Source organism: Verticillium nonalfalfae (genome assembly GCF_003724135.2).
Source record: "Verticillium nonalfalfae strain VnAa140/NRRL 66861 chromosome Unknown scaffold_126, whole genome shotgun sequence".
In the NCBI taxonomy this organism is placed as follows: Eukaryota; Fungi; Ascomycota; class Sordariomycetes; order Glomerellales; family Plectosphaerellaceae; genus Verticillium; species Verticillium nonalfalfae.
In genome coordinates, this window is record NW_021167351.1 from 51,952 (window position 1) to 67,927 (window position 15,976).

Genomic DNA, 15,976 nt, shown 5'->3' on the forward strand with positions numbered 1-15,976 from the left:
AACCAATCCTTGCCCCTCCCTGGCGACCCGAGACCAAGGTCCACGTACCCAGGTACATTACCTCGAACCAAGAATCAGCGCTGCCAGGTAATTTCGGGGGAGTTTCGGTCTGGGAGGCCACGCTTCAGGATGGCTGCCAGGATGTGTGTCTTCAGACGACTCGACACCCCGCGAAAGCCGTCAGAAACCAGCCCCCCCCACCTTCGAGGAAAGGATGAACTTAGGTAGAGTACCTCAGGTCAAGTCAGGGCATGCAAGTTGCATAAGGTAGTAAGCAACAAGGCAGTATCCATCTCACATCCAAGCGCTCCGAACTTCCACATTCACCATTGCTATCCGACTGACTCAATCTTGAGGCCTCATCGGCATCGCACAGGCTAACGAAGGCATCAGTCCGGCGTGTCGGGCGTTGTTGGTCTTGCGTCGTCAACCTCCTGATAGCATCAGCAGCATCGTAATTTGGCTTCGTATTCATTATGAACGCCTCTTCTTCCTTAGGTAGCTGGGTTGAGCGACGTGCAGCTACTTCTACCAGGTCGCTTTGCCCTGCTCGAGCTTACTTCTGCTCAGCTCCTCTGCAAGAACGGCATCAGCTCGGCCTGCCTCAAGCGTGCATTCATCTTCCTGCACCTTGCTGCTGGTATCATCACATCACTGTCCGAGTCCCGCTGTCTTCCCAATACTCTACGCGAAGTAGGCCGCAACCCTTTGCTGGCTTTCCGCAGGGAACTGCTGCAGCAGGGGCGCAGGGTCCACGCCCGCATTGGCGAGCAGCGCTTTGGTAGCCGCCACTACCCTGGTCACTGTCTGCCCCTGAAGCGCATCGCTCTCGAGCGCCTGCGCGATCATGACAAACATCTTGCCTGCCTGCCCGATCACTGCGGGGTTTTGCCTGTCATTCAAAATCAGTATTTCTTCCTTGCGATGCCCTCTGCCTGCCAATGAAGGGTACTCACTGGTCAATCAACTCTGCAAGGTAAGCGTACGCATACGGTGCCGCTTCCTCGTCATTGGTAACGGGCAATGTCTCGAGCCACTGGCCTACGACGGCCTGCGCATCTGGCACCTGGCTTGCGTTGTAGTGCAGGATCTTAGCAATAGCCGCGGACGCATTTTCCGTTGCATACACGTTCTCGTCGTTGCGTGCGTCCGGCACTTGTGTTGCCTGGAACAGGTACGGCAGCGCCCCCCCGAGGAACTGGCCCCAGGGTGCGCCGCCTCGGTGCGCCGCCACGCCGATGCCATACGCGGCCGCCTGCCGGATTGCCGGCGAGACATCCTGGCAGCCGTCGATCAGCGGCTGCGTGATGACGTTGGCGTATCGGCTGCTCTCCGGCCCGCAGTATTCCAGCACGTCGTCCATGATGCAGAGGCCCCACTGGCGCTGTGTAGGATCAGTCGACTTGAGGAACCCCTCGTACGTGGGCATGAGCCGTTCCCAAGTCGGAAGGAATGCTGCGCCGTGATTCTTGAAGATGGCGTGGAACGCCTTGTTCATGTCTGATAGGAGCGTCTGGTCATCCTCAATGGCCATCAGCGTCTCCTCAGCCTCATCCTCAACATCGTCTGCTGTCGCGCCCTCCTTCTCTTCCGCACGCTGTGCTACGCGATCCTTGTAGTCCTCGAGTGCCGAGTGCACCGAGTCGATATACTTGGACATGTGGTCGGCGCTGAGGCAGCCCTTGCCCACAACCTCGACAGATTCGTAGAAGCATTGGTACATTTCAGCCAATGTGTCAATGGCAGGCTCAGCCGTGAGGACTTCCAGCAGCTTGTCCACCGTTGCGGTCCATAGGCCTGCAAGTTCGTTTGAAGGGCAGCCGTAGGCTTTCTTGTAGGAACCCAGCAGCTGGGGCACCAACTTAGCCGAGACGAATCTGACGGGGTCGTGGAAGAAGAAAGAAAGGCCCGGGATAGCAATCTTCTCCATGATTTCGGCAACGTAGGGCGAGAAATGGCCTTCGAGTACCTGGGCATATACAACCAAGAGCTCAATCGCCATGTTCTTGTCGTCCATTGTACTTGTCTTGATGCCGATCATCTTACCCTTGAGTGGCACCAGCTCCCAGCCGTCCTCCTGCTGGATCTGCTCTACCTGCTCCTCGTCATCCAAGAGCTGGATGTCGGCCTTTGCGCTCGCTAGCTCAAGCAGAGGAGGCATGACATTGGCGAGGAAAGGCAGAAACTCGTGACCGAGCACCCTGCACATACGACCCCAGCAGTGCATGAGGTACTGCGTCTGGGGGTCATCGGCATCCGTAATGTTAGCCTGAATGTTGGCCAGAAGTTGAACAAGGGTCATGGCATCTTGCCCAAGACGCTCCTTGCCGACAGCCAGCGCAATCAGGGTAGCACACTCCATGGCCTTGGCGCGAAGGGTACGGAATTCCCTTTCGTCATCGCGCTGAAGAACGTTGACAAGAAGAGGCATCAGAGAGTCGTAATACTTGCCGAAGGCAGCCTCTGCAGCATCGGCAATGGTGGCGATAGTGGAAAGAGCTTGCTCTTGCACATAGCGCTTGTCGTTCTGGAGAAGTTGGAATAGGTGTGACAGCAATCCGTCGAGATGGGGTTCGAGAGTCTCCTTCTCGGCCTCTTCGCAAAAGTTGACCAGAGCAGCAGCTGCGTGCGATTTGACGCGTGGCTCTGGAGACTCGAGCACGGGTACGATGGCTGTAAGCACGCGGTCATAGTAGTCAGTCTGCATCTTTGGAGCAAAGTCGGTGCTCATTTGTCCAAGCGCGTTGCAGCCTGCCCAACGCACACGCGGGTGGGGATCCTTCAAGGCAGGTATGACAAGGTCGAGTACCTGACTTAGCTCGCCGATCATGAGGTCTCTACAACCTTCAGAGATGGCAGAAATGGCCATCAGGGCCGCGTGCCTATCCTTCCACGCCATGGAAGTCATCATCCGGGGAAGCCAGTTGAAAGTCGGGGCGAGAATCGTCTGGCCACCAAGCTTGTTGGCAAGACGGTCCATGCATTGCTCTCCTGCGACGTGGTTCAGATCGCTCTCTTCTTGGTCAAGCTGCAAACGCAATCGTATTAGAGGGTTTTCCAGTGTTACACTCTTCGATACAAGCACTTACATCGTCGGAATCAAGCCACTCGGCTGCATCATCGTCGTCCTCGCCGAGGTCCGTCATGAGGCTCAGACACTGCGTGATCATGTCGTTGGTATAGGACTCGTCCTTACGACACATTGAGGGCGCGTAGTCGGCAAATGTGGCCATGAGCTCGAGAGCGTTCTGGCGGCACAGGCTATCGAGCTCCTTGTCCTGGATGACGGAGATGCTAAACTGCACAAGGTTACGGAACAGGCTCTTGAACATCTTGGGAGCAGTTTCGGCCAAGTCGATAAGAGCAACGAGGGCGGCGCTGAGGTCTTCAGAGTCGTGTGTCTCCTTGATGGGGGGTAGAATATTGAGAACATCGGCAATGAGCGGGTAGTATTTGGCCTGGGCCTTCTTGCCCAAGCTCCGGAAGAAGGCTGCGAAGGCCTCCATGGCAGCCAAGCGGACCTGGATCGACTCGTCTTTGAAGCCTTTCTGGAAGGCCTGCATGACGCCCTCCTCGTGTTGCTTCTCGATCACACTAGGAGTCGTGGCGAACACGCGGAAGGCTGTCTCCCGCTTTTCGGCCTCAGGGGCCATGCTCAACTGAAACAGTGCGCCAAGCAACTCGGGCCAGGAGTCATCTGTCGGGAAATCAGTCAAAATGCTTGAGTAAAGAGACACCCTCTCATTATCGGCGCCTTACTGTTCTCCGTGTATTGCCTAGCGATTTCGGCAACGGCATCACTGATTTTATTCCTTACGGAGCGGTCGAAATCGCCTGCAAGTGTTTCGAGGAGCTTCTGGCGAATGACAGCAGCCTGGTCGGTGGCCAACGAAATGAACATGTCTACCGAGTCGCCCCTCTCATTCTTGCGGGTTTTCGAAGCGATTCGGCGAAAGATAACAGCAGCAAAGGAGCGCACCTGCAAGACAAAAGGCCAAGTCAGCCAAAGTTGTTCCAAACTCTAGCAGGTGAGGCTGGTGTGGGGAGTCGCGATGGGGAAGGCTCGACAAACCGGAGTATCAGATGCGGCCTGAACTTGCTCAGCAAGGCCCATGAGCAGGATCTCGGGCCGGGTGTTCGTCCAGTTGTTTTGCAGATGCTCTTCAGCCTGGGCTCGAGTGTTGTTGTCGGCAGACTGGAGAGCTTGCAGAAGCTGGGTCAGCTCCGCATGAACATCAGCGGGGAGGATCGACATGGCTGCGAGTGGTGCTGAGGCTGATGTTATTTCCTTCGAGCTATTTCGGAGGCGGATGTATGTAGAAGCCCCAGCCGAGTCCGAGATGACGATGTGTCACACAGACGTGGTATGAAGCAGGCGAGGCGAGCAGGAATGGCTTTGCTGCTCGCGACAAGCCAATAACTTTGTGTGTTGAGCACGTTGGCTTTAGCCTTCGGGCGGGGGCGTGCCTGATACGTAGGTCCCGGTGTTGTGTCGGTCAGGTCGTCGCGTCGTTTGTCGGGAGACGCTTGGGAGACGCAACAAAAGAGTTGGGTAGGTAAACGACGAGCCAGAAGCGATCCAGGCCGACCTCTCTCTGTGTTGGCTGTTGTGTACAACAAAAAACAGCACAAGGAAAATGGCCCTTTATGGTTTCGCAGGCTCGATAATGAAGGATGGAGCGGGAGGGACGAGAATAGGTATAGGATGGCAGGGCGGGAACAACAAAAAAAATTGAGGGGTGAATTGTGAAGGGCGGCATGGGGCGGGCAACCGCTTGTGCATCCATGGCAGCTTGAAAGTCAAATAACGGAGGGGTCCAGTGGGTTGCACCGTCGTGGACAGCTGCCACCGCCTGGATGACCCTGTTACCATAGCCACCGATAGGAACCCCGCCTTCCATCGATAGTCTTATCGCTAGATGGACCCGCTGTTTTCGTTCAGAGAGCGGCGCATGATCTGAGGTGAGGGGTTGCTTGATCCTAAGCTTCGTCCAAGGGCCCCCTCCAGTCCAGCCGGATGGTTGTGGTTCCTGACTGACCTGACCTCCATGCAATACTCTCACAACTCATATGAATGCTCTATCTACCCATATACGTTACATTGAGACCCTTGCGCTGTCTTTTTATCCCCTTTCCGTGATACATCCTGCGTCTTTGCACCGAATTCGTTATATGATCGTCACACCGCAGCTCCGAGGGTCGATGGCTTCTTGACCTCCGCTTGAAAGTTACCAAACACCTCAACAACCGAATTCGACAGAGAAACTTGTGGCGGAATAAAAATCTGAAGCGATTGACGGAGTCGTTACCCCATTCCCCCTGAGAAGGCACCCCAACACTAGGAAAGCGCCATGGACCTGCCAGCTTCAGGTTCAGGTGCAGGGGCAGGCACAGGTCCGCTGAAGGAGACTGCGGCCGCCATTCCCACCGCAATTCAGAGGACACCATCGCAGTCCAGCATTACCAAGGCTTCTTCCCACGCCGCTGGTCACCGTTCGAGCTTTGCAGAGAATATGCGAAACGCCCCTGGCTCCCCCCGATCACAACGCCATCCTTCTTTCACCCAAGCCGCTGTGCAGGAGCTCTTGAACCACCCGCCTGCTGCGAACAAGCATTCAAACCCTCGATTTGCCGGCCGGGACTGGCGCGACATCTCGGTCAACGAACTGGTGTCACCCGAGGACGTGAAATGGGCTACTCTCGACACGAGCGTTGAGGAGGCCTCTATGGTATATAATTCCCTGGCGGCCCCAACCCATATCCTCTGATAGCTTGCGAGTGCTGACCGTGTTGTCTGTTTACTTCATCAGACACTTGTTAAACATGCTCCTATGAATGCTGTCCTCATCCGCCAAAACGCATCTGCGACAACAGCTATCTCCACATTCGACTACAATGATCTGAATGCCTATCTGTTAGTCGTCGTTGGCCTTGCCAACCCTGACGAAGGTCAGGTCCGTCTATTCGACGAAATTGCCACCAAGGCCCAGGATGGCAGTCCCATTACACTTCAAGATATACAACCCATCTGCAGGAAAGAGTCCTTGGTCACGTTACCCTTTGATGAGACATTGGACAAGGCCATTGAGATTTTCGGTAGCGGCATCCATAGGGTCCTCGTCTGTGGGCCATCAGGTGATGTTGCTGGTATGCTGAGCCAGCTCAAATTAGTCGAATTCTTCTGGAATGAGGGCATCAACTTCCCGGCCATCGACCGACTCTACCCTGCCATTCTTCGTGATCTGGCCATTGGAACCCAGCAGATTATTGCTGTAAAGTAAGTGGCCCTGTCAGGGGTCAAGGTATATCGGTCTTTTCTAAACTGTGCTCTGCTAATTCAATGCGCCAGCTCTGACACGATTCTGGCCGAAGCCTTGGCTCTCATGAATACGGAGGGCTTGACCAGCGTTGCTGTTATTGACAATGCTCGGAACGTGGTCGGCAATATTTCAACAGCCGATGTCAAACACCTCACCAATGCCGCCAGCGCCCCTCTCCTCAAGCAATCTTGCCTGCACTTCATATCAGTTATACTTAGCGAGCGAGGCGTGGAACACGGACGCGACTCATTCCCCGTCTTCTACGTTAACCCCTACTCAACTTTAGCTCACACTGTCGCAAAGCTCGTCGCAACGCATGCTCATCGCATGTGGGTAGTAGAATCGGCTTCACCTTCGCCATCGGCTCCTGCAACGCCCTTGCTCGGCCCCTCGTCATCTGTCCTAGTGCCTCCCACGGGTGCGGTACCGCCGTCGCCGCTGCCGACGCAACAGCAACACAGCGTGCCGGCCTCTGCGCTGCCGGGGTCGCACCTGTCAGGGCGTCTGAGCGGGGTCGTATCCCTCACGGATATCTTAAACCTCTTTGCCAAGTCATCCGGACTTCACCCATCAGACCCAGGCGAGCAACGCGCAAGGCGTCGCCGTAGCTCAAGCTCTTCCATGCGACCGAGCATCGAGTCGGCAAGGGCCAGCATAGACGCCCGGCGGTAGTCACAACACGCTTTTTAGCGGGCTTGAAGTTCATACTGAGGAGAATCACAACGGCTCACATGCTTTCCTGGGATGCGGTGCGGGGCGGATGAGGATATTCATAGAACATTTGCTGCGGGGCTTTTGCGCGCATAATGTACAATTCCACAGTCTCATGCTTCGCGCAGCAAAATCAACGGCACGGGGTTGATAAGGGACAATGGCTGGATGTTTAGTTTCTTTTGAGGATTGAACGCCACAACTCTGACCCTGTAACACATCAAATGTGCTCGCAAAGACGACAGGGAAGTGTAGTACACACTGCCGTAGTTGGCGTAGTCAGTGCATTGTGTATCCACACCGTGCAATTGACGAGGCTCATTGGGGAAAAACTCTTTCACCCCATCGACGGACTTCAGTAATTGCTAAGCACGCTCTTTACACATGTCGTAGTCCCTGGAACGTACATCCTCCGAATTCCTCGCATTTGATCAATTAGCCTTCTATTTTACCACTCAGCTGCTATGGCCTCCGCAGCAGACGCAGAGTTCGACACCTTCTACCTGCAGCGCACAACGCAGGAGTTCGCCCAGGACCTCGACAAGGCCCGGAAGGCCGACGACTTCAAGTCAGACTCAGTTCAGTTTCTCGTTCATGCGCTGCAGCAGGGTGTGGCTCTCTATTCCGATGTTGACAAGACGCGGGTCGTAAGATCCATGGAGGCCGAGGAGGAGATTAGGGCAGACGACAAGGAGACTGTTCCTGAAAGCGGCGGTAAGAAGCGAAAAGGCAAGAAGAGCGATGGTCGGTCATGAGGCCTCTACAGATACAAATGCGTTTGATCTCGGCTTCTGATCTCGGCTCCCAACGTCTTGGACACGATATCCTGTGTTCTCACTTCGAACGATGGCCGTTTCCGGGCTGCTGCCAGCTTTGTCGTAGTTGGGCACAGCCGCAATACGGCTGTGGTGCCTTCATCGGGATCTCACTCTTCAATGTCATCACCGCGATGTGCCGGCAGCAGCTCTCCAAAAATTATGCGTCGTTGGAACATTCCTAAAGGACAAACCGAAGGGCACATTAGGGTCGCTTGGGCGACCCTGCCTTCTTCGCATGTCTTTTCTTTCGGCGATGGAACGAAGCCTCCGATTGCGATGTCAGATGCACCAAGTCTGGCTGGCTTCGAGACCATAGCCGCCAACCCGCTCATGAAAACAACACTCTGTTCGATTGTCATAGTAAAGAAGAGGGTGTGAATTAGCTGCGCAACAAGCAGCCAGATCAATTGGAAGGAATTACGGTCCATCTGAGAAAAGACCGTGACCTCCGCAGCATTTCCCAAGGTGTCTTTCATATATACTGTCGCTCGTTAGACGTCCATGCAGAGCTTCGGGCCCTCCTCTGCTGGCGAACAGCAGCACCCTTTACAGCAAGCACGATGATAACCCACGCCATCAACAAGCCGACAATGCCGGTTACGACAGTATATACAAACATGGCATCCAAATTATAGTGACGCAGCCTCTTGACAGTGTCAGTGCTCTGTACCTTGTTAGCCAAGCATATGGTCGGAATGGGAACATTCGTGATTGCATACGCTCGCCATGAAGATGATACCTCCGGTAATGAGACAGAATGAAGTCACAAGCTCCGTCGGTGGCCTCGATGGCAGGATCGATCGCGGCGGTTTGAGATACACCAAGACGTAAGTAAAGCCACGGGCTAAGGAGGCCCCGGCAAGAAGATTGCCCCATTGCTTGTGCATCATGGTTGAGTCCATGGTGCTCTGGTGATGCGAGCTCATCGTCGTGCCCAGTAACAAAATGACAAGGGCAGGGACGGGATTAATCGAAAAGTCATAATGCTTCGGCGGCTCGGCAGCCTTCTCTTTCTCTGTTCGTTCTCCGTCCATCCGTGTTGTCTCGTGGGCAGGAAAAGCAACCCCCGTTCCTGTTGTATTCAAGAGATCTCTTGCACGAGTTGATTCGACAAGCATACCGAGCTACAAGGTTGTCAGAGACGCACCATGAGAAATGACCTCAGGGTACAGAGCGGCTAGGATCATGACTTACAAGGCCTCCACCAATGAACAGATTCGTGATGGACACATGCTCTAGGTCTCGGGGTGTCCAAGTCTTGTCCGTGCTGCTAAGGTGCTCTAGAAAGATATTTGTCGCTCCATAGGAGAATATCAGGGCGCTCTCCACGAGTTCAGCAGAGGGATACCACTTGTCTTGTGTTTCTCTAGTGCGGGCATTCCATGCCTGTATGGCACTGAGGTCAGCCTACCATGTTCTTTATCTGTAATGTCTGGCCATGACTTACCCAGCCGAGCTTGCCAAAACTGCCGGACCAACGTCCCAAGGTGAAGATCCCGAACCAGAAGAATATACCGCCCTTGACCCAGTGAGCCATGCCACCATATATTGCTCGACCTTCCTTTAGAAAATCAGTTCTGGTTCTTGCCCCTAGCTTCAGGGATGTCCAAGAGACACTACTTACAAATAGACGCCCGTGGACCGCTGCACCGGAAGTCAATCCGATGAACCCCAGGATTAAGATTATTCTATCCAGAACATCATAGATTACCAAACAGGATTTCCAGGCCTGTGATAACAGCGAATTCAATATTAACCGAAACCAGCGTGGGGAGTTCCGACTTGCGTTCCATGAGAATCGTACCGGGTGTTGATCTGCAGAGTCAAGGTCCCCTTGACCTTCGTCCTCACATTCTTGGTTTGTCAAAGGCAGTGATACCGGAGCCAACATACCAGCGTCAGATCCGCCACTCAGTGAGCCAGTATTGGGCTCCGTGCCTTGGTCCCTGTCGTGTGATAGACGGCAACCTCGTGAACATTGGGGCCCATCATGCTGGCAGTTGTCCCCCACGGGCTCAAAAAACGCAGAAGTCACGGCCTGATGTGCTTTATCGGATCTTGCTTCGCGAGCGAGTAGGCGAACCCTGAACTGCCGCGTTGTGCGGCCAAAAAGCCCGATACAAGCCTGCGCCAGAGCAATCCAGGTGAAAGCCCAGCCAGCCTTGTGATGGGCGTTGTTGGGGTACAAGTCCGGTGTCACAGCATTATAGACGGCGCCAACAAGAACGCCCAGCGCATTGAAGGCCAGGAATACGGATTGCAATGCAAGCGTATATCTCGAACGGGCCAGAGATAGCATTACAGCTGAATACTGTATCAGACGCATACGCTTCTAGTAAGACATAGGTCGAAAGAAGAATTACGTACCAAGAGGAAGCACAAGCACCCATGCTATGACCATGAGCGTGATATGCGCATACATGGCTGCAGCGTGGTCTGCCAGGTTGAAATAACTTGGAGGTAACGCCTCTGTATGTGAGCTGCCATCGCTCATCGTGGTAGCGTCATGGCAGTTGTCGTGAGTAAGAGCCGGTGTAATGATACTTGACAGGATGAGAATGATGAGTGAAGTTATAGGGCTCGACATGATGTGTGTTGAAGAGTTGGGCAGCACATGCGGGCGAAACATACGACGTAGCGACCACCTGGATCTTTCAACAAGGCAAGACTAATTGACAATTTCATGCGCAAAGAAACAAGGGAGCGAGACCGACAACTGTATATAATGGGAGGAAACCTCATATAGTGCCCGCATCCGGTCGAGGTATCGGACAATAGCTGCATCAATGAGGAGCCCATCGTCGGCGTTAGGAGCTCATGAGGCCGTACCTACCCTGTGCTGCCCACTGACTTCATGGATCTGTGACTTGATGCCTGAAGCAAGACGACGTCACGCGCGGCGTCACATCGGAAAGTCGGCTTGAGCGGTCAAGAGATGAGCAATGTGAGCCATTCGGACAGATGCCTTGACCGCAGTCTGTCTGGTTACAGGCCCGCCTGGCTAATCACAGTGAAGGGTATGGCATCAGAGACTGCAAACCAACAGGCTACTTCCGAGGGTTCCGGCGATATTCGTAATGATGAGAAACTGATGCTCACAAGATCAAGGTTTCCAGCAACTAATAATGAGTCTCGTTCTGTTTGACTACGTACTACAGGCCAAGCATACGACATGTGACAAGGATGCTTACTGAAAGACGAAATATGGGCAACATAGGTGCCGACCACTGGCAACCGCTGGGCAGACTTGTCTTTGCAGTGGCCGGATGCTAGGATACCCCCATTCGGTCCATGTGCCAGTCCATGGAACCTAATGCGGTGAGGTGGACGGTGATGGGTGGGGGCGAAGGGGTGGGAGCGTAGGGCTGGTTAACTGTGAAGATAACAATGGTGGGTTAGGTGTCATGACAAAAGGGTCTCCTGCAGCAGGCCAGGCGTCAGCGGCGCTAACTTTGTGTGAGGACAGGGAATGGATTTCTGCAATGGTCCTTAACTAAGTACCACACTGCCTAAGGCACCTAATGTAGGTAGAGTGATATTCAGAAAGGGAACGTTCCGTCGTCGTCGCGGCTGGGCCTTCTTTCATTCTCGAGTTCCAGCATGCCAACAATTGTATCATTGCCTTGATGCCACCGAAGGTTGCCATTTGGCCAAAGTCTCGTCATAACATCGAGAGGAGCCACACTCACTGCCAAGACGGGCTGGTGTATGCGTGAGCATGGGCGGGTTGTCAGCCCCTCGCGAACACACGCTGATAGCATCCAATGACACACGTCTGTGGCAATATCTACTATCATGGAAACCCCGAGCAATCCGACATGGACAATGGTCACAGTATAAACGCTCAAATATTCGGGAATAATATGCAGTCCGATGATGCAGTGTAAGACATCCGAACCGTCCAAGCCAGGTAGCACCGGATGCACCGGGAGGTCTCGAAGCTGAGTGCGATTATGAGATGTCCGTGTGAACATTTTGAGGGAGCGGCGTGCTGTGAACGCACCCACAAGCAGAAATGACCCTCTCTAACATGAAGGGCATGTATGTGCGCCTTACTTGTAATCTGACATGTCAATTTAACTGTTGATGCACTGCGTTTCTTTCTGTTGCCTGCAGTGGCACGACAGCTATTCACAACGACGACTTATCCTTCGTGATCCACCTCTCGGCGTCTGGCGTCTGTGCCACTTGACCCTCCGCTTCCAGTTTGCGCAAGATTTGTAACACCCCGCCACTTGCCGGAACATGCAGGGCTTCGGGGACGTCCTTGTATATGACCTTGACAAGCTCCATCACGGTCCAGTCGTCCGATTGACTGCCGACACCAGCCCGCTCATGAGAGGTCCGTAACATCCGTAAAACTTGGTTCTCCCGTTCCTGGCGATGGCGGATGTATTCGATAATCTTGGCCGGTCCTTCGGAGACAACAGGCCCATGTCCGGGATAGGCTCTCCCCTTGAACATGTGACGCATACGTTCGAGACTGTCAACATAGACACCCAGGTCCTCAAAAACGGCTGTGCCGTGGCCCAGTACGTTATCTGCCGTGAACATGGCGTCCTCCTCGTGGAAGACAAAGGTCACATGGTCAGTAGTATGACCTGGGGAGTGCACCGCTGTTAAGCTGGCCCCGGAAACACTAAAGGTCTGGCCGTCGGCGATATTTCGTTGCCCATCTTCGGGCTCATTTTTATAGACTTGAGCCTCCGGGCAGATGCTCAAGATGTCGGCTATGCCTCCGGTGTGATCATGATGCCAGTGACTGACAAGCACAGTTTCGATAGACGCCTTCTCTTCCTCAAGTGCAGACCTAACTGATTCGGCCCAAGCGGGCTTGCCCTCGCCCGTGTCGATCAGAATGCGGCGCCTTCCTGTGCCGAGGAGATAAGTGTTGGTGCCCTGGAGGGTAAATTTGCCTGGATTACCGCCAAGGATGCGAATGCATGCCGGACTCAGCCGTTCGATCGCAGGCAGTGCGGCCAACTGAGTTGCCATGCCTCTGACGGTATGGTTGTGATGGTGAAAAAGACAAGATGATATTGTGCGAAGACCTGGTTTCCTGCCCAAAAGCGCCTTCGTCATGGGATGGATCGTGTTGTCAAGGGCCTAGTTGCTTCGCGACGCCCAGATTGATCATGTTTGGCAAAAAGGTGAGGAGTGAACAGCTGCATCGCAAGAGACATGACCAAGGCTGGGAGGCGATGCCGAGGTAAATCCACTGCGCTGTTCCCTGTACCAACACGTACTGTCTCGATCGGGGTGTTGCAGAGGCGTCAGTCGCCCCAGGGAGAGGTGCCACCTGCATTGGGAACCTAGGTAGGTAGGTACCTGGGTACGACGAGAAGGCTACATTGCTGACTCAGCGCCGCCAGAATGCGCTCTGAACTGGCTAATAGTCGATTGTTATCTTATCTGCAAGATCAAGTCAGCGAACCTTGGACCCTGGCAATCCCCTACGCCATCCAGGCTCGGCCATCGTGGGAATCACTGGAGTCAAGGTGCCCTCAGTCTAGAATATCTACGCGCTCCTTGCATCATACTGTTTGGGCCTGATCACAGCCGAGCGAGACTTACACAAGAGGTCGAATGACCGCCCGGAAGACCAGCCTTTCATTTTCCCACTTTCTATTCTGACCCTCACTGGTCCTACCTCTTTTCCTGCTGCCCTCGGTCGCTCTCTCGTCCCGTGTCCATTGGCTGGGTGAGTTATTGTTTTGTTGGTCATTATCGAGTCTTCGGGACTGTTACTGCAGCTTCTTGAATAGCGCTGATGTGAATGGTTCTTTTAGAGTCCTGCTGCCGCGACCACACGCCTCCCTTCTCACGACCAGCCTCCTTGACCAGTACGAACGACCGGCCAACAGCCCGCCATCGCTAAATGAGAGCATCGAGCGATTGAGAAGAGAACACCTGCACAATAGCTCGCTGAAAAAAATACACAATACATTTCTCGCTTCTTCTCCAACAAGCAGGTCAGCGCCAATCGACGTCCAGTCATGTCTGCCCAGCCAAATACTCCTCTGTCTCCTAAGACAGCCAGGGTCAAGTCGCCGGCCCCTGGGATGCCCATCTTTGGTTGCGGTTAGTTTCAGCCCCTTAATACCAGTAATTGGAATGCAAACGTGATAATTGCAGGAAGAGATCCCTGACCGGCCATAGAACACGTCCAGATGCTGCTGTCCCAGTCACAGGACACAACGAACCAGTCTGTTCACCACTACAAGATGATTCTCCGTAATATCTTTGAACAAACTCCCCTGGTTCCACAGACGTCCAAGAACAATGATGGTCAGCCTGTAACGTCGCTCACGGCCAACTACCTATGCTTGCAATGTTCGAGTATTGTTTCGGAGGAAGAGCGTCTCAAACACGGAAACAAAAAGCAGCATCGCTTTTGTAAGTTCGCCTACAATATGCGCCCAGTTTTGTGCATCAAAATCATCTGCGCAGCTAACACGTCAAAAGATGTTGACTCTAGAAGCGGGACACTTTACTGTCAGATTTGTGATGACTTGGTCTGGGATCCCACTTTAGAAGACCTGAGAGTTAGAAAAATGGGCACTGGCACGTTCTCTAGTAAGCTTCATATCCAACGTTTTTTCGACAGAACATGTGCTGCGTACAAAGGGCTAACGCAGCGCTTCTGCCAGATCGCAAGAGGAAACACGACGAGCTATTCGCGGAAAGCCTAAAGGACAACCCTCTCTACATCAGCACAAACACCACAACCGCCTCATGTAAGGCAAACGGCCTTCGTGGAATTTATAATGCTGGTGCTACATGCTATCAGAACGTCGTATTGCAGAGCTTCCTCCACAACCCGCTGCTTCGAAACTTCTATCTTAGCGATGGCCATCAAAGCACTGATTGTAGCTTGAGCAATTGCCTCAGTTGCGCCATGGACGACATGTTTCAGGATTTCTACGCCGTGGAGAACACGAACGGCTTTACCGCTGCCAGTATTTTGTCCGGCTTTTGGATATCTGAGAAGAAAGCGTTCGAAAATCTCGTGACCACCAAGGAGCAGGATGCTCACGAATTCTTCCAGTTTCTTGCAGAAGAGCTTCACGAACGTAATGGCGACGGCAAGCCACCCGAGATCGGGAGCGAGCATAGTTGCAACTGTATCATCCATCAAACTTTCTACGGCAAGCTTCAGAGCACCACGACTTGTCAGAATTGTGGCGGGGTCACTAATGCTGTACAATCCTTTCTCGACCTCAGCTTGGGTCTCGACAACCTTGCGCAGCGAAGAGCTAGGAAGACGGGACAGAAGCAACCAAGTCTTACCCTTCAAGAGTGTCTCGATGAGGAGTATGTGAAATCAGACAAGTGTGAGTATCGCTGCCACAACTGTGACTCCACACAACAGGCAAGGCGAAACACGAGCATCAAACGGCTTCCCAATGTGCTTGCCATCCAGCTCAAGGTATGTAGGACACAGGTCAGGAATATCTGGGCCTATTACTAAAGACGCGCTGTAGCGATTCGAGTTCAAGCAAGGACGCCACGACAGGGCTCCGTCCAAGATTGACACGACAGTCAATTTTCCCTTGCAGCTGAACATGCTCCCCTATACCAACAGAGCCAAGGGAAGTGATACGAAGGAATCCTTTGAGCTGGCGAGGTCATGCACGTATGATCTCCTCAGTGTTGTTGTTCACGTTGGCGAAATAGATACGGGTGAGTAGTCGATTGTTTCATAAAGTTGTGAAAATGTGACTGATGAAAATATTTAGGTCACTATGTTTCTTATTGCCGAGTTGCCGATCAGTGGTTCAAATTCAATGACCACAAGGTTGAGATGGCCTCAAAGTCTGACGTTCTCAGCGCACAACCATACTTGCTGTTTTACATCATCAGATCCCTTTCCTGAGCCCCGCGCTCGTATCTTTTGCACAGTCACTCCAAATTCTTTGGGTACAGCCCGTGAGGGCAAAGACTTTAGACGCTTTGCATATCACCGATGGTTGCGCGATAGAGCAGGCACGAGAGAACTACTACAAGTCGGCATTTCACGGCGTTGGACAGGGCACACAACATTGCATACCAGGGTACAGGCCATCTGTTTGTATTGGAGTTTGGAGGACAGGCGGTAATCCATTGCACAATGAAACAGTGACATTT

General features: G+C 53.3%; 5 protein-coding genes across 5 annotated transcripts; 2 read left to right on the forward strand and 3 right to left on the reverse strand.

The window, feature by feature from the left end:
* Positions 1-684: 684 nt before the first annotated feature.
* Positions 685-4,255, reverse strand: IPO5 (Importin-5; the record flags this gene model as incomplete). The annotated part of the gene is made up of 5 exons (XM_028635565.1): positions 685-892; positions 957-3,028; positions 3,090-3,697; positions 3,760-3,979; positions 4,073-4,255. The coding sequence occupies 5 exons, from the start codon at positions 4,253-4,255 to the stop codon at positions 685-687; spliced, it is 3,291 nt and encodes a 1,096-aa protein (XP_028491963.1).
* A 1,096-nt stretch (positions 4,256-5,351) lies between these two features.
* Positions 5,352-7,786, forward strand: SDS23 (the record flags this gene model as incomplete). The annotated part of the gene is made up of 4 exons (XM_028635566.1): positions 5,352-5,729; positions 5,811-6,277; positions 6,350-6,814; positions 7,471-7,786. The coding sequence occupies 4 exons, from the start codon at positions 5,352-5,354 to the stop codon at positions 7,784-7,786; spliced, it is 1,626 nt and encodes a 541-aa protein (XP_028491964.1).
* A 535-nt stretch (positions 7,787-8,321) lies between these two features.
* Positions 8,322-10,436, reverse strand: D7B24_001330 (uncharacterized protein; the record flags this gene model as incomplete). Its single annotated transcript, XM_028635567.1, has 6 exons — positions 8,322-8,513; positions 8,569-8,973; positions 9,044-9,235; positions 9,297-9,410; positions 9,474-10,153; positions 10,217-10,436. The coding sequence occupies 6 exons, from the start codon at positions 10,434-10,436 to the stop codon at positions 8,322-8,324; spliced, it is 1,803 nt and encodes a 600-aa protein (XP_028491965.1).
* A 1,544-nt stretch (positions 10,437-11,980) lies between these two features.
* On the reverse strand, positions 11,981-13,154 carry D7B24_001331 (uncharacterized protein; the record flags this gene model as incomplete). The annotated part of the gene is made up of 2 exons (XM_028635568.1): positions 11,981-12,848; positions 13,096-13,154. 2 exons carry the CDS (start codon positions 13,152-13,154, stop codon positions 11,981-11,983), a joined length of 927 nt encoding a protein of 308 aa, XP_028491966.1.
* A 691-nt stretch (positions 13,155-13,845) lies between these two features.
* D7B24_001332 (uncharacterized protein) lies at positions 13,846-15,725 on the forward strand (the record flags this gene model as incomplete). The annotated part of the gene is made up of 6 exons (XM_028635569.1): positions 13,846-13,930; positions 14,009-14,245; positions 14,315-14,425; positions 14,488-15,278; positions 15,334-15,532; positions 15,589-15,725. 6 exons carry the CDS (start codon positions 13,846-13,848, stop codon positions 15,723-15,725), a joined length of 1,560 nt encoding a protein of 519 aa, XP_028491967.1.
* Between the last annotated feature and the right edge of the window lie 251 nt (positions 15,726-15,976).